General features: G+C 33.2%; 1 protein-coding gene across 1 annotated transcript in view; it reads left to right on the forward strand.

The window, feature by feature from the left end:
* The window catches only part of LOC124356934 (ATP-binding cassette sub-family G member 4-like), an 81,238-nt gene extending 55,411 nt beyond the window's left edge, over window positions 1-25,827 (forward strand). The window contains exons 4-13 of the mRNA XM_046808241.1: window positions 5,612-5,819; window positions 9,154-9,299; window positions 12,206-12,444; window positions 13,384-13,482; window positions 15,184-15,302; window positions 15,444-15,612; window positions 18,141-18,241; window positions 18,346-18,501; window positions 20,413-20,651; window positions 22,484-25,827. Coding sequence (XP_046664197.1) covers window positions 5,612-5,819; window positions 9,154-9,299; window positions 12,206-12,444; window positions 13,384-13,482; window positions 15,184-15,302; window positions 15,444-15,612; window positions 18,141-18,241; window positions 18,346-18,501; window positions 20,413-20,651; window positions 22,484-22,583 — 1,576 coding nt within the window. The 3' untranslated portion in view covers window positions 22,584-25,827. The remainder of the gene's footprint in view (window positions 1-5,611; window positions 5,820-9,153; window positions 9,300-12,205; window positions 12,445-13,383; window positions 13,483-15,183; window positions 15,303-15,443; window positions 15,613-18,140; window positions 18,242-18,345; window positions 18,502-20,412; window positions 20,652-22,483) is intronic.
* The last annotated feature ends 705 nt before the right edge of the window (window positions 25,828-26,532 follow it).

The raw sequence follows: 26,532 nt of genomic DNA on the forward strand, positions 1-26,532 counted from the left end.
GAGCACTTAACCGAAAGAAGCACTAGTTAGGGTATTTCTTTTGTAATTGACTGATTGTCTAACCCCTTTTACAAGGAAAATAAAAACCCCTTTTTTAAATTTAAAGTGTCAGCTGTGATTAATAAATCAGCAATGATTAAAAATGATGCTGCTTGATTTCCTGTCTCAAGACCTTGATGTGGCTATTTTACCGTTGCCTGCCTGTAGGACTGGAGGAATGTTTTATTGAAAACAAGGAAACCAAGTAAACAAACAGATTGATCATTACCTTCGTTACGTACAGTTTTTTTTTTTATTTAACTACAATTATCGTAGTTCATACATATTATTCATACTTTTATGTAACTATGATTAAAACTGTATGTTTTTATGTTACAAATACACCAATTTTTGTCACAGTCATCTAAAAACACCATTGATGTTGTTCGACTAGTTGTAATTGAAACCAAATGGTCAATTGTTAGAATGACTATTATTAATTTTTCGAAGATGGAGTGAAGTGTTGTTGAATTTTAAAGTTGATAGGTACTAAAAACTTTCTTGTTAGTTAAGAAGATAACACAGCACCGGAGTACACGGTATTAAAATTTGTGTATCAAACTTTAACACGCGATTTCCAATTATAACACTTATAAATAATAATAATGTATCTGTTATGTACTAATGCAGGTGCCCGGTGAGTGGCATATAGGTGTATAGTCGTACACTGAACTCACTATGATTGTATCTACACTAAATGTAATATAAAATCAGCGAACCCCATTACTGGAACGTCTTAAATAATCCTCAGTATTCAAGCTTAGTCCTCAAGTGATTCTGCGAAATTGTAAATACTATATTTTATACTTCTACTTAAAGTAGACTAAGGAATATTTGTACAGTAATTATTTTACGTCATCTAGATATTTATTTTGTTTGCCAATGTGTCTAACCTTCTAGCATTGTTTACTGAGACATTAAACAAGTTTTTCAGGACAACGGTGACCTTGAGTGTTGCATACTTGTTTGATTGTGGTTTTCTAGTATTATTACTTCTTTTGTTATTTTAATTGAGTTGTATAATCTAGTTACTAATCTCTAATAAACAATCCATAACTTAATGACAACGTTTTTTATTAATCAAGTTTTACTCAAGCCTACAAATATATTCTCCGCCGTCTACAGACTATCACGAGTACGTTTTTCTCATTGAAACCCAATTACAATTAATTAAAATCAGAAACATTGTAAATAGGCTTTGGTTAGTGATACGATGCGTTATGTGGTTAAATGATTCAGAAGTCACTATATTTAGTATGTCAAACATACGTAGCGAGTCATAGCAATATGTGCTTCAAAGACTAAATATAAAATAAATTGTCGTTTTATATTAGAGAGTGCTTTTTAACACATTTTAAATTTGATTACTCATAAGTGCCTAATTTATGGAGAGTCTGTACCATACGAAAAGTATTTGGAGATTATATTTGTACATGATTTGCTTCATCACCGTCAAATACGCAAAAAACGTATAATACTTAAAATGTTTTGGTATGTGTAAGACTCACAATTCAAGTAACAAAAAAAAAAAAAAAAAAAAAAAAAAAAAAAAAAAAAAAAAAAAAAAATTAAACCATAGTTTGTAAACAACAAATAATTAACAAAATATTCTCAATTTATTATCAGTTACGAAACTTCTTAAGAAAACGGATTATTTTGTAAGGTTACAAGCTATATCATATAAGTAATTTAGAGATTGAAATTAAGGAAGTGGGTGCCATAAAACAATAAGTTGCAGAGTTGACCATGGGAGATTTTACTGTCAAACATTTAATCATTTAATCACTTGAGAGAAATAATATGACAAAAGGGTAAAAGAATGAACTTACGTAATTATGACAGTTGAAGTTCATTATTATTTTTGGGTCTATATTAGCAAGTTTAATGGAAATAATTACCATTGAAAATTAGTTGGAAATAATATCTCTAGGTCTTATTTTGGTTTTTATTATATCAGTGAACTGCTCCCACTAGTTGCACCGGCTAATTATTTGGGCGTCATTAGCCAACCTTCAGTGAAGCCACCTACTCAAAAGTGTACAACTTTTCGAGACATTTAGAACTGAATTTATAATTCAACCTCCAATTCCACTTTATCTCGCTATTTCCAAGGTGATAAATATATTTTAAGTAACATCATTTGTAAGAATAAGAATGTTAGTTTACAATATAGAAAATTAAACAGTTTGGGTAGTGTGAGGCGGTTTTAAATTTAGTACATGTGAACTGTTCTATCAAGGACAACCGGTTTGAAAGTCACATGTGATCACCACCGCCTGAGAACCTGCGTGGTTTTCCTTATTGCCGACTCAGTTTATTGTATCCGATCATAAACTCTAAACTGTCGTAAGTTCACGTGTGCGTACAGATACTTTAAAGTTGTTAAAACGTTCTTTTTTTCAAAATTCTTTCTTAGTGATTGTTGCGCCAAAATAGAAATAAGAGACCCTTTTATGTAGCATATAACTTTTAATCAATATAGCAATTTTATCGAAAAGAAAATGCTATTTATAAATGATTAATATAGCAAAGGGCGCTTGTGTGAACAAAAGATAGCAAAACCATAAACAATAGTAACAATTAAGGAATACAAGAAACTTTTCAAACATCGGTGTTTTGTATTGAAACCCAGCAGAAAAATAAATTATAATGTAAACGTAGCTAGAAGAAGATGATATTAATTTGGTATTATAAAAGCAGGTATAGTTGAAACATCATGTTGGAACAAACAAGCCTTTGTGCATAAACGTTAAAGAAATGTACAAAGAGAAAGGGATGTTGCAACCGTTATTGCGTATATAATAGAATAATGAAGGACGCAGTTGCAACATACATACGTAGATTGTGGGATGTGTAGTTTTGGGTAACACTCCATTTTCTTTACACTAACGAATATGTTTAATAATGATTTGTGTTTTACATTTTTATGAATTGTTTTTCAGTTGTGACTTCAATTTGACCTAAATTTTTTGACTTCGTATAACATAATGGTATAACGAATTTTAATTACATTCCATCACTTCATGAGATACTCAAACGGCCGACACAAATAAAAATCAGATTAAAATCAAAAGCATATTACAATTAGAACACGCTAATTAATTGAAATTAATTCGCCGCTGTCTCACTCTTCCATCCAACCTATCCATGGTACATAAATGAGGACTTCTATCGTCGATCCCTTTTGATAGTCAATTTGGACCCTATAACGATTAGCTGAGTTAATTTAAATTTTTTTTTGAAAATCTCGAAATATTAAACATTTAAGTATATTTATGTAGTCGAGCATGAATTTATTTTTGGTAAGTTCTTTCATGGTTAACGAGACAATTCTAAAAACCAATAGATTCACTTTAAAAATTTAGGATTCATTACTTTTTTATGTAAAGTACACATTGTTCCACCTACAAAATCTCCCCAGTTCCAGTGATTGTTTAAGGTTTTATAGCAACTGAGAATGATCACAATACATTATTCCATGCACATGTAACACACACCTTCCACATATGATCCTGGAATAAGATAAAGGGGCAACGTATTACAGTTCTCAATGGTTTTAATGAAAAATTAATGAAATTCTAACCAACTGTTCTGAGAAATACTAATACTATCTTTAGTTGATTGGAATAGTTTTAAACCAATGTTGTACCAACGTTTTAGTTAAGAAAGTAGGTTAAAAGGGCACAAGCAAATGTATTTATGTTTAGTAAAAGTTTATGTTACACATACCATGGTTACGTATAAGTAATATAATGAAATAATTAGGCATATTGAAAATTATAGCGTTATTGTGTTACTTTGGGTAATAGTTCCGATCGCAGCTTATTGTACAATACTTGTTTATTGGTTATTGACCGGGAGCTTAGTTAAAAATATATAACATATTACAGTTATAACTACTTTATATTTCTGCCCAATTCTAGTCAGTTATTTTTCTCAACTTATGCTTTTTAGTCAACACTTCATCTGGCAAAACAAGCTTTATTATTCTTTCAAATAAACATTAGTAGTAAACATTTTCTTAAATGATAAGTTAAATTTTTTATGACTTTGGGTACATAATTGAGGAATACAGAGAACATAACAATCAGTAACGATTTAGATAATCTAATTGTTTTAACAAATTTAACTCCATTTTTGTGAGCATCTTTTTTATACTTAATACGGAGCCTTTAATGAAAATTTTCAGGTATATAATTAACGTTTCATGTCGCTTAAATATAATCAAAACTGAAACAAAAGGAAACAAACAATATACACCATACGTAATGTTAACCAGGTGGAGTACAATCAGATTGTTAACCTCATCTATTTATACTCTCTGTCATGACTGTAACTCGTGGCGTTAATATTCAACTTAGCTGTGATTCAAGCTTGTTAACTAAAATGGCCAACGTAATGACGGAGATTAGAGAAATAACAGGTGGTGTTACTAAATCGACTGCGAAACCAGTGTAAGAGCCAAGGTAATGATACTGTAACCTTGAAGGTCGGACAGAGAGTGTTGGCAAAACAGATTTACAGAATCTCCAAATAGTGCCATACGACTTAAATATAAAAAATTTGAGAGCCGCTTGAAACCCTGATTTTATACGAAGTGAAAAATAGCTTCGTAGGTACTGAAACTGAGATACTTTGTAATAACATATAACGAGCTGAATAATGTCTCTGATAATTATGTAGTACGGAATCATCTGCTTAAATATAGTGCAGGTGCAGCACTGGCTCGTATTTATCTAAATGTTATTGGAACAAGGTCGCTATCCTGGAGAATGCTAGTCTGGAGATGGTGATTAAACTATAATAATGTACGCTTAGCACTCGCATCATCGTTAAACTAAGGGAGATTTAATTATACAAAGGTCACCTCGCTATTATAGTAGACGATTTAACGATATCACTAAATTGTTCATTTGCTCACTTAACCAAAAGTACTAATATCACTATTCAGTTGTAACATCACTTTGATCAATCTGTGTAACTGTGCTTGATGCGTTTTGTTGTTATCGTTACAGTCTCGTCTTGCGATAAATATGAATGGTTTGGCGTGATTGTGACAGATTTCCATGTCCAATATTCTCGATGGATAATTTGAAAGGATAACAATATAACGGACATTTGATATGGTTAACGATTAAAAACGAGCATTGTCTCTGCCCTCTTTTCCAGGTGTGATGTAGGTGTTGAACAGATCAACCTAGTGAACAAATCAATAACTTTAAAAACTTAGGATTTGACATGTGAAGAAGTGGACAGATAAGAACTTAGGAAACGTCGAGTTTCTGTTTTTGTAATATATCAATATGACAAGTGACTGTAGTGCTATTTAAATATTCGTTATATTACTCACCCGAATACAAATAATAAGTATATATAAATTTTTTTTTACCATTTGGTGACAACATCTTCATACATCTGTAACAATCTATTTGAACAGTCCAAATACATGTTTAAACTAACGAAAACATTATTCATTACACAATGTAAACTTGATTAACAAGTCTCTTTAGAGAAACTGAGCTCATTTTTAGTATATTTAACTTGTATGCCTAACAACACTCTCGGTTTTCAGAGTGGAAGGAATGAGGGGGAAGATCATGTGCTCAGCGCGCCAGAGGAAGAACGGCGAGATGAAGACGGAACCACTGAACAAGAAGGACTGCTGCTACATCATGCAGGACGACAACCTGACACCGCTGCTGACAGTACGCGAAGTGATGTTAACAGCTGCCGAGCTAAAACTGGAGCAGAGTATGTCCAGGAAGGCCAAGTTCATACTGGTCAGTACACTCGCTATATGCAATATAGTTAAAATTAGACAATAGTTGAACAAAAATTAGAAACCTCTCAATAGCAATTGCATTTACTTTGCCATGTGTGATAGATTTAATGTTTAGGAAACGCACATTAGCTTACAGTACGTGCGCGTAAGATGGTATGCGAGCCTGAAACTAACAATAATGAAGGAAACAGGATTTTTCCGGACATTTGCCATCGTTCAGTGAAACAAGAAATCAGTAACACTACGTTTCGAGATCTGCAATCTGATCTCTTCTTCAGGTAATAACTAGCCTAATACATAATTACAAACTAGGTTAAAATAAACAAAATCATACCAAAGCGTTGTGGCACGCCTAAGTCAGCAATCACGACCACCATGTTGTTTGTCAACTTCACTAACTCTAAAAACATGCACTTAATAAAAAACTATACACAACACTAATCATTAAAACTGAACTACAGAATACAGGTCGCAATACGTCTGAATTCGTCTACCAAACACCTACGACTGTAGGAAAAAGGATTTTTCCGAACATTTGCCATCGTTCAGTGAAACAAGAAATCAGTAACACTACGTTTCGAGATCTGCAATCTGATCCCTTCTTCAGGTAATAACTCCTAATACATGAAGAAGAGATCAGATTGCGGATCTCGAAACGTAGTGTTACTGATTTCTTGTTTCACTGAACGATGGCAAATGTCCGGAAAAATCCTGTTTCCTTCACAATCCTTCCATCGTCAAAAATAACCTTCAACCAAAGAACTAACAATTATATTTATTCTATTGTAGTAGGATTTGAAAATACAACCTAGTATGGACCATTTTAAACCTTTTCAATGTGTGAAGTATTTGGTAACCAACTAAGAGTTAAAAGGATTAAAAACACACCAGAATATGTAGCATCATTGTTAAAATAAACAATTTGACATCAATAACACAGAATTTTAATACAAATTAGCTCTGATATTTATTGAATAAGTTGGTATTTTTACATTTTAAAGAAGTTTAATCCATCTACCTTTAGATCCTTAACTGTACTGCTTCTAAGAATGGATTATTGGCAAGTAATTTGGTTTCAAAGCTCATTGGGCAGATTGACTGCCGATATGAAATGAAATGAAATGTTTAAAGCAGGTTCGTGTCTTTTTGAGGAATCTTGCCATCTTTGCTCCAAGTGCCAAAGATGGCAAAACGATCTTCTAATAAGTTAGGGTAGTCAAAAGCAAACGTTCCGCGGTTTGCGTTCCTACTGCATAGCTTATTTTTTAGTGGGTTAGATTTGGATATCAGATATTTTATATATACTGTATTTCAAATGATTAGGTCCAAAATCCGAGAAGGCTAAATGCTGTTTATGGAGAAAATCAGATGCTACTCTGTGTGGTAAGTTGAAATAGCTTACTCATATGAAAGCCCAGAAACACACTCCACGTTCCTAGTGTTCAATTTTTAAATAAATCCTTTGGGCTACACAACGATTGGAGGTTCCACAAAACGGAATAAGTATTGCTACGTTTGATGATAATCCATTAATTGAGATAAAGTTAGCCAAGACAAGCTCTTGCATTTCCTGTGATCTTTTCATACCCAATAATCTAAATTTTTCAGATAAACTGTGGTCGGCTACCATTTATTTTTTGTTGACGACATAGATGATGTTCATATGTGAAATGAAAAAAAAAACATGTAATTCAAGGTGTTTTTAGTGTGTCACGTGATTCAAGATATTATGAATATATTTCTCAGTAATGTATAGTACAGTATATTTCTCGGAAAACTTATGACGCAATGAGGTCAAATTTGAAACTAATCTGCTTGAATTATTAAAAAAACTTTTCATTACAGTATTAACTTTTTATATCTCCTATGAAAAATGTTTTAAAGAGTTGAACGAATTGTGACTAGGAATGTTTAGTTATGACGTAAGAGCAAACACGATAACAGAGTTTGATAGTCATGTGCAGCAGTTCCGGAGTTTACTAGATTTGATTCTCGCCCAAGTTGATGACTAGATTATAACTGGATTATTTCAATGCTTTTTCGGAATGGACCGCCAACTGAGAACAAAAGTTAAACATCACCACGAAAACAGAACAAACAAAATTATCAAAGTAAGTAAACCGAAGAGTGTTATCACCCCGCTTCTGCAGTTCAAACTTGCATAACAACGGAAAATAACTGTAAATATTCCACTAAAAGGAGAACCAAATGCACCACTTCACTGACATCTTCAGTGTTCGGCGCAGCTGTAGAAAGACAATTGGCCGGTACGTGACATTGGAGTTGGCCTTGTGTACCGATACGCACGTGGCCACGTGGACAGTGGAGTGTGCGCGATGAGTGGTTTGTAAACCCAGAGTTGGAAGTACAATGATGAAGCGAATGTTACTCCTCGATATACACCACAGCTGGAATTTAATATCGTCGTCAGCAATATGCAAGCAGCTGAGAAGGGAAGCTGAAATTTCTTGGAGTAACAGTAGATACCGACCTAAATTGGATCAAACATGTAGAAAACCTTACCAAAAAACTCAACAACGGGCACTTTGTGTTCAAACAAATTCTTATTCTCAGTAGCCACAAAACTGGAAAATAACCTACTTTTCTCTGTTTGAATCCAACCTGCGTTATGGTCTAGCTGCTTGGGATGGAACTGCTTCTTCAAATCTTCAACGAATACTAATCATACAAAGAAACGTATTAGAACACATACATATCTTCAAGAGACTGGTCTCCAACCTCTTGAAGATTGTAGAGAGGCATTCAAGTCTCTGAAGATTCCCACTGTCATTTCACTTTACATTCAAGAAGTAATAATTCATGCTGATGGAGAAAATTGAGCAAGAAAAAACGCTGTACACCACTACAATACCAGAAATGCTGAACTCTACAACCTTCCAGCACATCGTCTGAGGATTTACGAGCGGAAACCTTCGTGCATGGGTGTGCAGCTCTACAACCGCCTACCACCTCACCTGTTGTCCAAAAGAGGAAAGGAATTGAAGAATATGCGAGGATCCTATCAAACAGAATAAGGAGAGTCGACACAGTACAAGGTCGATAATACTGATAAAAAGTGCTACGGTCACAGGCAGGATTTCAACTGCGCTAGGTCTAACTCAGATCAAAGTCCAGCGTCATAGACCGTGCGGCCATTGGCTCTACCCAACCACACACCAACAAGCAGATACTTTTGGGAAAGTTTTTCTATATACCATTTCCTAACCTATTTTCCTACGCATTCTCCTCTTTCAATGTAGGTAATTTTCTATAAACAAACAAAATCAATTTTGTGTAAAATAGTTGGATAAATCGTTATGCACTTGTGGCAGGTGGAGGACATCATAGAGAACGTTGGCCTGAGCTCGACCATTAACACGAGGTGTAACCGACTGTCTGGCGGCCAGAGGAAAAGGTTATCGGTGGCTTTGGAGCTGATAAACAACCCACCCGTCATGTTCCTGGACGAGCCGACAACGTGAGTAGCCTATTGATCAATAGTTCCTTGGGTCCATAACCTTATTCATAACCTCCTAGGGGTTCATTAAAAATGTTTATGGATGAAATTTTTTATAAAAAAAAATTAGTATTAATCATCAATAGTGTGAGATAAAAAGTCATTTCAATTAAATAAAAATTCTTAATATGACAAAGGCAATCAAAAAGTCAGCAAAGGTGATTGCCGAGATTGATTGGTGACCTTCTCTAATTAAAATATATTATTCCAATGAAGCTAACTCTTTGTCCACTTATGCGCCAATATTGCATATATATATATATATATATATATATATATATATATATCTACAGTATATATATATATATATTGTTTGTATCGTATATACCACGTATATAGTTTACTGAATTGCAGTTAAATTTACAGTTTTATTTTTTCTTAATACATAAATACAAACAGGGGGTCTAATCTGGATTCTAAATTCATATTTACCTTGACAGTAAAAAATATAAATCAACAATATATTAACTTTATTGAGGTCTTTGTTAGGAAATGATATTACAGAATAAGTATCGTATTTTTATGTGCACTAATTTTAACCGCAGAGTTTCCAACTAAGTTTCTTTGGCAAATGCTGTTCACTTGTAATGGTCCATGTTATATGTGACATCATATTTAAAAAACGAGTAAATATATCGGAAAATTTCAATATTTTTTTATACAATTATTTTGAATAAAAAACAAAATATTCAAACGTCTCTATTCTTAGAAATTTTCATTTTAACTCGTTTAGGAGTTACAGCCTTCTAAATTAATCTTTTTAAGAATGATACACTTGTGTGTGTAACAACGGTTCTGGAAGTGATTTTATAGATATAAAAAATGAAGTTATTTTCAACTGGACTATTAGTATATCATGCGGTGCGTTCAGTAATAAACCACAATAATAATTTCAGTAATAATTTATTACTTATAAATATATTTATAAGTAATAAATTGCCAACATGAGTATTCGAATTATACTACGAATATGATGACCACCATAGCCGAAAAGCACGTCATGTTTTATGCTTTTTATTTATGAACCATGACTGATAAATCATTAAAACTTCACACATCAGTAATATATTTGAATATCTACTACATCATGCAAATATTTTATTTAATCTTGTCTGGGAACAGCTTTCATGGAGTCAGAAGAGAATATTTAATGAGAGAATTTCTCAAATATTACTTCAAAATTTAGTGTTCTCTGCTAGGAAAACACAACGCAGCAAATCCAACATCAAATGGATCAATTTATACAAAATTGTAGCGGTTTAAATGTACAAATGTTAGATTGTTAAAAAGTACAAACAGTTACGATAGAAATCTAATAATCAGCACTGGATGTAAGGAACAACATCAAACTCCATTACGTTTTCACATTTACAAGTTAAATAATTTTAGTCCGTTTAGAATAGACGATGAAAAATCACGTCTCTATCTATGCGTATGTCCGTTTGCATGAACGATAACTTTCGAAAGAGCTCTTAAATTTTTGAAATTTATTGAACTCCACTCCTATATAGAAATTAAAAATTGTATAATACATAACGGTGGAATAGGGAGTCGCTCTACAGGCCAGTATGTTGTCTCCTGTGGCCGTGGGACAAACCTGAAGCATCCCACGATGACCCAAGGTCTGGGTTTGTTTAGCCTCATTACCCAGTGGCCTGAATGAATATATCTAGTCAACATGATTATTAGTGGTTAAACTTAACGTGTTATCATGTAATTGTACAAGGTTACAAGTTTGTCTTTAAAATAAATAAAAAATTAATGAACTAAAGTGCTATTATTACATGTCTTGTCGGTAATTAAAAGCATGTTTAAGTGACTTTAGAGCCCTAGATTCTTGGGGTATTTTGTATTTCTTCTAAGTCGTCCCTCCAAATTAGTTGAATCTACATTTATTTCGAAATCGAACTGCAATGATACTACGGCTGCTATTGGCCTCCAATAGTTATCCTTGGTTTGATATTCATACTTTACTGTACAAATATCGAAACGTCTTGGTATAATTAAGGGGTTAATAAAGGGTCTGGAGACCCTGTTGACATAGTAATGGTTCATACTAGAAAAACTAAACGCTGCACATGTTTATGTATTATTATGAAGTAATTTTTGGCACAACTACTGATTCGTTCACAAACCCAAAAGGTCGTTTATGCTTAGATTGTAAGTAATTACTTCTGACTTAAAACAATTTTAAAACGTCGGCATTTTGTACTGTGTTAAGATAGAGACCTCTACTTTGCGTTGTTAGTTTTCTTTAACAAGAGCTTAAATCCAGGGTTTTGTAATTTAAAGTGTTTGAGTTGCCCCAAAAATTATCTATTTTGGGTTTGTGAACGAAGTAGTAATTATGCCCAAAAAGTATATCATAACTTGACAAAAAGGTGTGCAAAGTTTAGTTTTTATAGTGTGAGCTGTTACAATATTAACAGAGGCTCCTCAGGTTTTTTTATTAACCCTGTATAACAAGAACAGTATTCCATAAAAGAGTAACTCCTGAGTTTGCACCCAGTTTCGTAAACATACTTTGCACAAACTATGTTGATTCCAGAGATTTTATGATTACGCATTCGGTGTCAATACTATCATCTTACATTCACTGTTATCTCGTATTGGTAAGTGATTGGTTGCTTTAGCCTAGCACGTTAAAGTTCAACCCCCTGCAACTCACCTGTATAAGCAGCCAGTTTTATTGGCAGTTTCTGTTGTTGCCTATCTACGGTGATGACGAAATAATATTTTAACAATTTAATTTTGGCAATAATGTTACGACGCGGTGTAAACAGGAAATGTTAGGTTCGTTCTTTATGTTCCTAATGCATGACGCTTCCTCATGTTCCAACCCAATTGACGGAGGTGTGATGTTCCAGGGGACTGGACAGTATGACGACGCAGCAAGTCGTGAGTCTGCTGCAGAGTCTAGCGAGGGGTGGTCGCAACATTATCTGCACGGTCCACCAACCCAGTGCCTCCGTCTTCGAGATGTTCGACCACACGTACATCATCGGTGGTGGTTACTGTGTCTACCAAGGGTCCAGTGCCAACGTCCTGCCATTCTTGCAGTCCATAGGGCTGCCGTGCCCACAGTACCACAATCCTGCCGACTTCAGTTAGTATAGCTTAGATCCTTGTATTAATCATCAATCAATGCACAGACGCCCTAAAATAGGTTGCGATGGCGTGATTTTAAATAATTTATTTTAAAGACTGGTTGACATTCCTTATCCACATTTATATATTTAGATCTCCCGTTAACTGAAATTACTTTTAAAATGTGTGGACTCTAGGTTTATCTAAGAACCAATTTCCTGCATATTTTTTAAAAGTCATTGTGAAAGTAATAAATACGCATGTACTGTGACGCAACATTCCGTCATTTTTGTAGCTTGATGTCTTTCTTGTTAATTCAAAGGATTAACATTCTGTAATTGGTAATATTACCAAGTAACTTTTTAGCACAGTTTTAGTGTTTATTAACAATAAGTAAAATAATATTCTAGCAACAACAAATCTTTCAATAAGGACTAAGTGTATTTATTTAGCGGTTAACTGTAGGTTCGTTTGAAGACCTGCTCGTATTTATCTGCCTTTTAAAATATCGAACATGAACGCTTTGTTTTAAAATTTATTCCAAGAGCATTATAAATTGGTTTTATTAATCATTGTGTGCATATCCAAAACCATCCTATTAAACGCGTATCCGAAACAAAACACGCACTAACCTATGTCATACTTGTTAAGTAAATCTGATACAAGTTGTTTATGAGTATAGCTTCAAAAATCTAAATTGAGTACTATCTGTTAAAAATGAAAGTAATTTTTCTGCTTATTCTCAGAATACGTTTTATTCCCAATAAATAACTGCAAGGTAAATACCGATAGAGACAGTTCTTCCTAGGAAGAACCTTTGGTTCTTATATCTTTTTGGAATCTTGAATTAGGTAATAGTTGATTTTTAGCAAAGTAACTTTTATAGATACTAGTAGTTGATGAGTGGAGTTGCTCAGTGACTAAATAATAGCGGTGTAACAAATGTTATTGTGTGCAGTGCTGGATGTGGTGTCTGGGGAGTTTGGTGACCACACTCAACAGCTGGTGGACACGGCAACAAACTCCATCTGGCGGAGTGCACCCCCTAAACTCCACGGTGGGTGGTACAACATTTCCATCTACCTTGTGTTTTCGGAATTTACTATTTTGAGAACGGTAGTTTATACTAAATAAATATAACAGTTACTTATTTAAATTTATGGTATATAAACTTAGGTCGCATTTTGGTGATGCGAAGACTTCAATTAATAAATCACGTTTACACTTGATATTCATACAAAATAGCCTTGGGCGTATTTATTGATATTCAAATCGCAATTCACATTGTTGTACTGGAACATTTATATATTAAGGAGTATTATTCTATCTTATAAGTTGTTCCGGCACCAAAAACATAAAAGCAGTTTGCAAACAACATTCCGAATTCGATTAAAATAGAAGCAAATTTCATTCTGATATTTCACACTAATAATGATAAAATATATTAGATTGAATATCCAAACACTCTTGAATATTAAAACAGCGGAAAAATTCACATTTTTGGTACCAGCATCATAAATTGAAATGAGGGAGAGTAAGATATAAATACGAAAGGAAGGATGAACAGAACTGGCCGTGGTACTCACAGTATTTACCCTCGTTTAACGCATTTAACTCCCATATAAGGTATAATTCAGGATAATCTGGGCAGAATACATTTCTTAAGTAGACATATTTAAATGTTTTTGGTATGGCTCACCGTTTTTATGATATTAGCATAGATGTACCACTACCTGTTAAACGCAACGCCCTGTTTCATATAATTATCAAGATAAAATTATCTCTTTTGCCAACCTAACCTAACACGAACTTTACTAGTGCCCAAATCAAGCAAACGCCTCACTGGGGTTATACGACAAACCCTCCAGCAATACAAATTCTAATAAATCTATTGAAATGACATAGCCTACCTAACACATATACCTTTCTAAAACAAAATTATGCAGGATTTTATCAAAGTAACTCGTAAACTGACTTTTATCATGTCCAATTTTATGTTATAAAAACGAAATGTAATACACTTATGTATTTTGAAATAAATAATTAGGGACACTTTAAAGAAAAAGGATTGTGGTGAAAATATTATTTTAAGGTCAAAAATAAACAAGAGTCACGTTTGGTGGAATTCACATTTATATACATTAAGAGGGAAGAAATGGTAGTAAAAGTTGTTGTTTTATATGAGGAAAAGCCGAGGTCCGAAATATATTATGTGCCTATACGACACTTTTGCTCTTAATGGTGAACAACGGTATTTATCATACGGAAAACAAAATTAAAATCTGCCGTTCTATGTAATTTTTCATTATATAGGAAATCAACATAGTAATACTGTCAAGTACATACATAAACAAACAGCTGTGTTTTTTTTCATTTACTTAACTTTTTACTTCTGAAACAATAAAATAGTTGGAGGTTAGTGCACTGAAAAGCTTAAATTGTGCACCTCTGAATTTTAAAATCTCTGCTATAAGGTAACGAAAAACAATAACTATATCAACAAACTTTATGGTACTAAAACAGATGTTATTTTTAAAGTATGATAAACATGATTTTGCATTGAATTCAATGTATAACACGTTTGGCGTTGAACTGACTTCGTAACTGACACGATCTTCAAAAAATGTCTATGTACGTAGGATTTCCAAGAACAGGTTTTTTTTAGAATTCATTAGATTTATAACTAAGCTCACCCTTTCAAATGGTTTATCAAACAAGTTGTGAGATATATTTGACCACGCACGTACTTTGTTTGCAGATCTCGAGCCTAACTCAATAGAGAGAGACATCCAAACCAACCACCAGAGTCCACCCTCGGAGTGGTACAGGTTTCGAGTCTTGCTAAGGAGAACATTCAAACTCATGTTTCGAGATTGGGTAAGATTATCTCGCAGTTTTCAACCTATCTTACGTGTTATACAATAGCAAATTATGTTAATTGTGGAAGCGATTCGTTAATCCTGTGAAGGAGAGCGAATCTGTGCTACTTAACCATACCTGATAACCCCTGTTGTGCAGACGGTGGTGTACCTGAAGTTGGTGGTCCATTGTTTGGTGGGTCTGATGATCGGAGCGCTGTTCCAGAAGTCCGGTGTCGACGGTAACATGTCAGTCAGCAACATCGGTTACTTCATGGCTTCCGCCGTCTACCTCAGTTACACTTCACTCATGCCTGCCATACTTAAGTGTAAGTATCCACTTAGTGCTAACTGTGTTGCCTGTAAAGTAGCCGTCTCTTTATATAGTCAAGTTAACTGTGTCTTCACTTTACAAAGAGTACAGAGCGATTTCCACCAGACTTTTATCCCCTTTCAAAATTTATTAATTTTAGTTTCTAAAAAGGAAGAAAGGGATAATTTTATTACTCATACCATATTTGCGTACAGGAAAACCTTTGTTTTTATAATATAAACACTGTTGAAGATGTGTTTACGGATTGTTTTCATGATTCAATTAAGTACAGGTATTTGTTCTGAAATTTTTGAACCTTTTTGATGTCCTTCAATTGTCCTGTATATCTACTAATACACTCCCTATTTATTTATCTTTAAGCAAGGATTACTTAACACCTCATTTAAGTAATGACAGAAAATTTTAAGTTCAGGAGGTAATATAACAATCCAGCTCTTTCATTGTTATCGTTGTTGTTACAACAACTTGTCAATAAAATAAAACTTCATCTATTGAGGTTATAGTAAATACTAGTGTTCTTCGGTTCAGGATAAAAGTTTGATTATGCCATGTATTAGTTAGAGTTATTAGTAGATAAGCAGAATTGTATATGAAATACGGAAGGATAGGGATACCTTGTAGGCCTAATATCTACAAGAAATATCCCTAGCTTGTACCTTGTAGATGTTCCTGGTCTAGAAATTCTTTTACGCAGTGACAAAATAACATTTTATTTTCTGGAATAAGGTAATAAATGATTATGTACGAGACTGAACTTAAAAAATTTCAATCGAGAAAGATTCTGTGCAACCACTAAGCAAAGTATAGTCTTAAGGAAAGACAGGTCTCTCCTTCGATTTTACAAAATTATTATCCAGGACAACTAATTCGTATTTTACGCTTTTAGAGACAACAAATAACGTTTAACATCATTAGTCATAATCATTCATCGTCTTACTCATGTAATATTATTAGTGATAACAAGATACAAAGGGAAGTCGCGTAGTAGATACATCAGCAATCTACTATTCGAAAATGGATTTGCAATAAATAGTTAAAGTAATAATTATATTAGTTTGGTTTTGGTCAAGAGAAAATTGAAATAGGAGCTAACTAAACAGTCCTTTCGAGAGCCAGACAGAAATATATAGTTTCTCTGCTGCTCATCTAGACAAATATCTTGGGTAGGCAGTATTAAATTTGAACTATCGGATTTAAAATTACCGTCCTTTATTGCTGCATTTATTCCTTAGCACATTGTTTGATTCAGAAATGGATTTATATACCGCTGTCTGGTTATATTTACTCAATAAAGTTTAGGACTTTAATACACACGCAAAGTGTTATGTCAGTTATCCTTTCATCCATATCACTATAATGTACGCTTTCTTCCATACAACGTATTTTTAGAACCTGGAAACCAAAAGATCTGGTACACACGTAGCATTTGAAAGTCTTATTTGAATAAAAAGTTATTCCTGTCTTATCTGAAACAAACACTAAGACTCCCAGCGCTGCCAAGACAAGAGCGTTGAGATAATGAGGAACCTGTCCATATGCAAGTGACTTGGCTCGCAACATACACAACGTGCATGTTAATGGCATGTAGATCCTGTCTTTGTTGTGTCTCTATATCGGGCAGAATGTTCCACTGAGTCATCTTCTGCGTTGTATCATCACTGAGGCGTAATTACAAACAAAAACATATTTTATCAATGGATACTCAACTAAATTAGTTGACAGTTTTCTAAAAAAATAAGAATTTATTAAAGACATCAAGGACTACTTTAAAAAGTGACCAAAAAGAAAAACGAAACTGGCAATCCATTAGTTATGGTCCATTCTATAGAGAAATAAAAAAGTATTTAGAAAACATGATGACATGAACGTAACATTTTGCACAACAAATAAGATAAATAATCTAATTGAAAATCCAAAAGATAAAATTTTAGATGAAAATAAAAGAGGAATTAAAAAGATTAGCTGTGAAGATTGTGATTGACCAGACAAAAAGAACCATTAGAAAAAGATGTACGAAACACGAAATATATAAATACGGGCAAACAGAATAATCAGCTATTGCCAAACATGCATTTAAAAAAAATCACACCTTTAAAAACTTCACATTATTAAAATAAGTCCATAAACTAGAAGAAATCGACGCTTATGAAACATTACACATAAAAAACATAAAGATACAATATTAAACAATGATTTTGGACTGTTTGAAAATTCACTATTCCTTTAGAATATAACTAAATTGTTTTAAATTGTAAAGTATTTATACTATTTCGAATTGTTGATTCACACCTGTCGATGACATCTTTGATGTCGAAAGGCCTCGTTTGAAAATATAAAAAATTATTGGATAATTGTTACTTTTCTTTTATAAAATAATAGAAAAACATATTTGTTATATATACTTTGAAAGTGATACTTTCTTTTTTACTATTGATCAAGGTGTAATTTTGGTTGTTGTATTTGAATTCCTGTTGTTTCACTTTCCATTTTGATTTGCACAGCTAAAAAATTTGTTTTTTACAGTTCCTTCAGAACTGGGAATCATCAAGAAAGAACAGTTCAACAATTGGTACAAACTAAGAACGTACTACATCGCTTTTCAAGTGACGAACTTGCCTATGCAGGTAACTTCTACAGTTATATCATCTAGTTTGAAGTGAAGCCACTTTATTTTGACCAGTTGACAGATTTTTAGATTATTAAAATTGGATTTGCTCGTTGTTGACAGGTGTTGTTCGCCTCGTTCTACATAGCCATCTCATACTACCTGACGTCACAGATTATGGAGGTGGACAGGTTCTTCATGTTCTTGTTGGTGAACACCATCAACATCATGATCTCCGAGTGTCTAGGGCTAGGTCTTGGCACGTCCATCAACCCCGTGGTGAGTGTCACCAAAAATGTCACATGTCCTCCACGCCCACGACCCTATCAGATGTGCGAATTCCTTTAAAATCCTACAGCCCCCGTTTGGTGTTAGGGAATTAAATAGGGTACTGGAATCTTTAGTCTACCAATCAAATATCCGAAAGATGTTAAATGACAGGACTCTTTTGATTGGTTATTGGGTTATTCAGTTATGATAATTCTTAAAAAAAACAGATCAGAAACCTAGATACAAATGTAATAACAAGTCAATATCTTATCCAACTGTAGGTCTTAAAGGCCTCGCACTCTTTGCTTATTAATATTAACCTTAAAATACGTAGCCTTTTTAGTTATTTGTAACTTAAAGTTAGAGGTGAATTTAGGACAGTAAAATAATTTCATTTTTTAAAAGAATTCTTACCAGACGCGTATGGCGCTGACATACCTAAACGAAGCACAAGAGCCCGTCTCTCTTTTTATATAATGTTTACTCATTTAAATAAATTTTCATTTTATTTCTAAACAAATGGTACACATCTAACTGTAGGTGAAATCCTATGGCGTAATATGATTCAACAGTTATACTTCCAATACAATGCTATACTAGCTGTTATCCGTGGCTTCGCAAGCAAATTTCAAAATCAAAGTAACGCAAGTTTAAGGAACTGATTCTTGTACTAGGTTTTGCTACTGAATTAATTCTATTTCCAACGCCACATCTGAGTTTGCCTTGTTGCCTCAATCAAGAAAATGCAGATACATAGGTCGTGGAAAGGCGGTTTCTTCCAGCCTTTGTCATATACTTCGTATATGTTCATATAGGACCTACGTAGGACTGAAAAGTCCTTTGCGCTCTTATTAAGTTCATGCAACATTCCAAAATCATCGTTTATACGATTTTTCAGCTATAGAAGTCAATTATTTTTCGTACTGAAGACAGGTAAGAATAGATTTTCAAGGTATGTTAATGTTCATTGCTCTGGTTTTCCTTAACCACTGTTAAAACCCCATATCGTGACGTCAAAGAAGCCAATAAGTTTGAAGTACCTTATGTAAAATAATCGTAGTTTTGTTCATTAAGGTTGGTTTTGTAAATACTATAATGATTGCTAAAGGTTCCTGGTAACATTTCTAATCTCACTTTTCATATAAAACTTCCCTTGATTTCAATGAATACTGTACAAAATGAATTCGCCGAACTGGTTCAGCCGTTCTCAAAATGAACGTTTACCAACATACTTTGCGATTAATTTTTTATAAGTTATTTATGTATACAGTGTCAAAAAATTTGTTAAAAATAAATAGTGACGATTTAAACTTGATTTATTTCGTATAATAGATCTTTGTAATTAAGTTGATTGTAATATAATGTAAATCAATAATTATATATTGTTACGTTTTAACAACACGTGGTGCTTTTTTGTAAACCTTCCTACACAAAAAAGTTAGACTTAGTGCTATATATTATACTTGTATGCTGTTATATTACTCTCAGTTATATAATTGACTATATGGTAATTATACGTAGCGAAAAAAAACTGACCCTTTCTGTAGGAACGTGCGCGTGCGCGTGTACTCCTGCTCAATTTACCATCCGCTTAGATATCGGTACCTATCGGGACAGAGCTTTTAGTGGAAGGCTGCTTTATCCAAAAATAGACTTGGCCCCATCAACTTCGGGTAATCATGTCCGTAATACACCTAGAAAGAAAATGTTACTAACTGAGGTAGGGGATATTCCAGAATAAAGTTTATAAGAAGTAGTAAATGCTGTAGAGTTATACTATTCAAGAGTAGTCGATTTTGATATCATAGACATACTTGGATGTTTGATTGACCTTTTAAAATTCGCAAAGGAGTAATGTGTAAATAAAACTGTAACCTATTTTATTACGCCTGTAATAAACAAAACCGCTTTTGTCTCCAGAACGGGATCTTCTTGGGAGCAGTGGGAATCTGCTTCATGATCCTGATGGCGGGGTTCCTGGCGCTGTTCAAGGACATGCCTTTGATCTGCTTCTACGTTACGTACACGAGCTATCTGCGATACACTCTGGAGGGTATGGTGCTGGCGGTCTACAGCTACGACCGTGAGAACCTCGCTTGTGACGAGTACTACTGTCACTACCGCACCCCGATGGCGATCCTGGACGAGCTCGACATGAGGTTAGTGCTGCAACACACAGAACCTCTACTTATGTTACCGAAATATGCAAAGGCTTTTGTGGAAAACCTGATTCAGAGCCGTTTCCATGCACCAAAAGACATTCTGGGGGAAAAATCAGTTTGCTGGGGATGCAGTTTCGGCTTCCAATGTTTAAGTTATTTTATAAACTAAACTAGTTGTTCCCCGCGGCTTCGCACGCTTTCCGTAAGCTTTATCCGTGTATGAGCACTTCTATTTCAAGTAAATTATAATTCCAACGTCGATCTAGAGTTGACCTTGTTGCTACGATCAAGAAAATCTGTCAAAAGTGTATGTTTATAGCCATTATACGTGCATGTACTTTATTATAAAGTGGTCTAACACTTAAGCCTTAAGTTCAACCAGAAATCTATTTTAAAGACAGATATACATAAAAACTTAGCGCATTCAAATAATTGTTGGCTATTTAATGTACGTAAATGTCTCGTAACTGCAGTTTATAATGTGCAGGCACTTTGATAACTGTTATATTTTGCAGCGCCGCGTCGTCTGGTGGTGAGTTAGATCAATAGGCATAGCACATAAGCCTTCTACGTGGAAAAACACATATACATACAAATTTTCATAATGAGCGGTCAAGTAGTTTCTTAGTCTATAAAGGACATACAGGCAAACATTCATTTTTATGTGTATAGATAAAACTGTAGTATTTTAAAGTTAAATGTTTATAAGGATGCTTTCACCATTCAATGAGCTATACATTTTAAAATTTTATCAAAATATACATTGTGTTATTCGTGTAAAAAAAAAAAAAAAAAAAACTAATTGAAAACCACTAAAGAAATACGCTAGTTGTGTTTTAAAAGTCGGCAAAGAAGTGAAAGTGATAAATATCTTGTTAAAACCAACAAACATTGTTTTAGTTTTGTACGAATTTACCGTAACATATAAATAAGAATTTAGTTGAAACATATCCAAATAGTATGAAAATAATATTGTAAGCGATCATATATTTTGTATGTGATAGGAATACAAACATGAAAATTGTACTGCAATACAAAAACTTTATTGAAAGTACACTTTACGTCTTAATCCTTTAGATGCAAGTTAATACATTGGAAGTTGGTACATATAATGCGAGGTTATGCTAAACAAACGTATATATAAGAAAAGTTTTGCTCGTGGCGATATTTTTACTCTTATTAGGAATATTAGTGGTTTAGAATCGCTATGACGTCGTTGTGTATGTGGTGTAACTTTAGAACCGTCCACGTTTATTCACTCATATCTTAAAGAAAACATTCTTGATTTATAGTTTCAAAAACAGTAAATGCTGTTTTGTAGTAATTGAAAAATACTCGTAGTTCATGTATCATGTAGCAAAATTGCTATATGTGATTTAGGTAAAGAAATTGTAGTACATAAAAATTCATTAATATGAGTTATTGGAGAAGGAAATAACACTATTATGAATTTTGGCAACCTTATTTATCACACTAGCACAAAAAAATACTTATTTTATAGGCTTATTCTAGTACTTATTTTTGTCCACTAATAACAGTAAAAATCTATTTTTTAATTCTTCCGAGAGTATTATTTTAAAACAAATATGTACATATTTAAATTTGCATTTCAGTGATAGTAAATTTAATCAACTTCATTATCATTTAGTACGTTCATGTATAATATCATGATATTAATTTTCATATATTCAATGAAAAACCTTTTATAATTAGTAATTATTTACTGTCATAAACATAATTCCGATTACTTGTAAAAGGTACTCTGTTCTATTCCTTTCCAAGATTTATATTATTGTTATAACAATCCATTGTTTGTTTTTTAACTATAGGGATGGAAACTACTGGCTCGACGTGGGCGTGTTGACCGGAATGACGTCATTCTCACTACTGTACGCCTACTACAGCCTTCGTGCACGGATGAAGGGGTAGTTCTGGCACTGATCACTGATCTATTCCCTACTCCACAACAACACTTCTGAGCACAGCAAGGTTTACAAAGCCCAGCATATACAGAACACTATTATGTATAACGTACTTGTTTTTAGAGTATATACATTTTATTTTACTTGTTGTTAAAGAACTTGTTTGTGACAAATCAATAAACTTTAGTGATTTACTCCACACACCACCTTCGTAAAGAAGGTGTACCTTAACTGTGTGATACAACTAGATTAAGTGATAACTGTGATTATCCTTAAATAGTAAGGATAATCGTGTAAGCTCACTTCTTGCCTTGTTTGCATGGATATGACTTGGTTGTGATACAAGACAAAAATTAAACATGGGTTGTAGTGCATCCCTGATTGCATATTGTTATCAGCACAGGTGTTACTAAACTTTACGTTATTTTCAAACTATGAAACACTTACTCAAGATTATTGTATTAACTAATTAAGATTGTTGTTTTTAGAAATATGATATCTAGTTTAAACTATTTTTCTTTATGAGTTACACTAAAAAATTGTCACAAAATGATAAAAGATATCTTACTAGAGAACTTTATTACTTTATTAAAAATGTGCACGGCCATGAAATATATAATTTTTATTTCGTTTATTAAGTTGAACAGACCAAACATTTGGGCGCAGAAAAATATTCTAGGTAGCATTGTAGAAAAACTATAGAAGAATTTAAAATTAAACTTGACGAAGTCAGATATGGTCCTAAGTAATGAAGATAATACTGAACCTTAAAATATACAATGATGATTAGTAAAGTTATGTTAATCGTTATCCCGTATAGTAGCTTTCATATGTATGTCATGTGAATACACATGGCTTATGTTTCATTGATACCAGTCATCAGTGTGAAATCTATTGTCCATATTTCATGAAACAAGTAAGTACTGTCCATATTCTTCGAATTTGGAAAAACACCTTACCGTTATCGCTATAACTTAAAAATTTGTGGTCGATGACAAATAGCTGGTTGAGGAGTTTCATAATAAATAACATCTTAAAGAAATAAGGATGGGCGTTTAACATCCAAATTATCATGAGCGATGAAAGTCTGTGACCAACATGTTGTTCCAAAAAAAGAATAATGGTTAAGTTAATACAATGCGAACGTTATACATTTCTAAAATAAGAACCAAAAACAGGCCTCACCCAAGTATAGTGGGACATCAATTTTAAATCTCTTATCATTTATTTTTATTTTTATTGTAAATACTACATTTAACCATAAATATGACAAAAAAGCTACCAAATCTCACCCCTTACCTCCTAGATATTGAATTTTACGGTTTTAAAATCTAGTTCTAGGTTCTATATGTTTATGTTGTATTTCATAGCGTTTTAGTTAACGGGATTGCTAAACTATTTGAATGATTCTCTAAAAATTATCCATATACTTCAGCAACATTATTATTAATACCATTTATGTCCTAATGGAATCAATTGTATATTTATTTATGTATAATGAATATTAAATCTTTAGGAGCATTGTTCAACAGACTTAGTGCATACCATTTAAATAACTGTAAATGAGAAACATTTTATAAAAACACTGCAAAAGTTTAGACCGATTCCAATTTTTCGGAGGTACTTAAACAACGTAAGTTATATAACGGAGTATATACTGAGTAAGTTATATGTTCTGTATTTTTTCTTATAAGTGATCCGATATTATAAGATTTTTTTAAATGACAGAACCATAAGATTACATAATACTAACAAGAAAGATTTGATTCATTAATTTTTGAAACACCTAACTATTTTCATACTATTTATTTAGATTAAAAGATGTTGAATTAGAATTTAAAAAAAGATTAAATGCCATTTTATATTGGTTTTCAGTTGTATTTTAGAAATACATTAATCGTTGTATTGCTAAAAAATGGTTTGTGCAACTTTCTTTACAACTCATTCACCATATTTATTTTTATTTCGCAAACCCCCATTCAGCAACTAATAATTTTATTCTCTTGTAGTAAAAAGATAACTGGATTCTTGATCTCTTACTCAAACCGATCTTGGGAGTTTATAACGTATTGGTAAGCAAGGCTTTCGTATGCGATTGCGTTTAAAGTACAATACCTTCCTATCAACCAAACTGATAAATTGTGTTACTATCACTGAATGCGTTTGTAACTTTAGGATCGTGGCAGACGTAAATAAATGTATTATCAGTATATCTCTAGTCGACAGTATGTCACATGAAGTCGGAGATAAGTTCAGTGAGATAAGTGTTATCGTAAGTCCCGGTTATGCGAGGTTGCTTTAGACGTAACGACTGTCATAGTGCTCGATAACTACGGGAGTGCGAAGTCACATGTGAGGATTGAAGTATACAGCCTGTCGGAGTAGACTATAGTTAACAATATAATGCAACTAATGTGTTTAATGTGATACTTCAGAGGAAATTAAGTCGATACTTTTTTGTTTCAATCCTGCCCCTGCCCGTAGTTGCATTAACCGGCATTTTCCCTCAGACAGCTGCATCCCTAATTGATGTATAATTGGAAATGGCCAGTTTCTATTACGTTGAGTTAACGGATATATATATAGTTAAAATATTGATTCTTATTTTAGTAGAAATTAATAATAGTATAACCCCTACCACTTAAACATTCAGTTTACTTCTGTAACAACTCACGCAGCATGATAAGAGTAAATTTCCATTAAGATTGTTAACCCAATTTGGGACAACCCACCTTGTCTACCCTCCATTCCCTTCCTCAACCCCTCCCCCAAGAGGAGGAGGTAGGGCAATGGTTACACTTATAAAAAACCACTACGTTTCATTTATAAATAACTCTTTTTTTAAGTGATTAAATTTTCTATGATTTTTATAACTTATAACAGTTTAAAATGTTTATATATACAAAGACAACGTGTTTTCAACAAAGTAATTACCACAATTACTAATATCCTCATTGTTCTCATCCCACACAACACACCATGATTCGCAGTACTACTAATAAACCTACTCTATATTTTAATTTGTGTGATAGTGTTAATCATTTTTATTTGTTAGTGTTTGTTAAAATGTAGAATTGTCGAATTGTCCCTTGATATTTTGTATGTATTTATTTTGTATCCATATTTACTTCTCAGTATTTTCATAGAAAAGACAATGTTTTTTTTCGAATGGCATGTGCAATATTATAAATACTGCTGTAATGTAAATATTATTGTAGAAATATTTAGTTATTAAAAATATTTCGTTAACATCATGTTTATTTTGTTTAAACCCATATCCAATTTATGCATATTCATTTAGATCGCAAAGTTAGTTTCGAATTGTGATTGTGAAATAATTTAGAGCGATAATGCGATATTGGAAACTGCGACATCGATGTTACAACAAATACTCAATGATTCAAGAGCTAATTGATTCAAATGTCCTCTCTAATTGTCAAATCTTAAAGATTCCATTTAACAAAAGTTAAATATGAATAAGAGGACAAAAACAGTTCACGTAACGTCTTCAGTTGTAATACATAACGATGGCAAATATCCAGAATCGGTCAGATTCCGTTATATGCCCCCAACGCTTAAACTTCTTTCAATGAACTTAGAACGTTATAAAACGATGTAGTTGAGTAACAGAACTAACATTCCATCAATCAACAAGCATTTCCAGGTATTGCGATCGGTATTGTTGTCACTGCTATCTTATCTTTCTCGAGAATCCCGATTACGGCAGGCCGCGCGGAATCACATGATTATTTAAGTTTTTTGCACGGTACATAATTGCCTTTCCATTACAATTCAACTTATATTTCTGATCAGCCCCTCTAGAATTTGATATTTTACTGATTCGAGAGATGTTTTTCTTTCGTTGACATCAGCGCGGGCTTCGGCAGCACCTTCGGAGGCACTCGCATTTTGGGTGGCGGAGTGTGATCAAGAATAAAAAAAGTGTTGTGTGTTTT

The sequence above is a fragment of the Homalodisca vitripennis genome, chromosome 3 (genome assembly GCF_021130785.1).
Source record: "Homalodisca vitripennis isolate AUS2020 chromosome 3, UT_GWSS_2.1, whole genome shotgun sequence".
NCBI lineage: Eukaryota > Metazoa > Arthropoda > Insecta > Hemiptera > Cicadellidae > Homalodisca > Homalodisca vitripennis.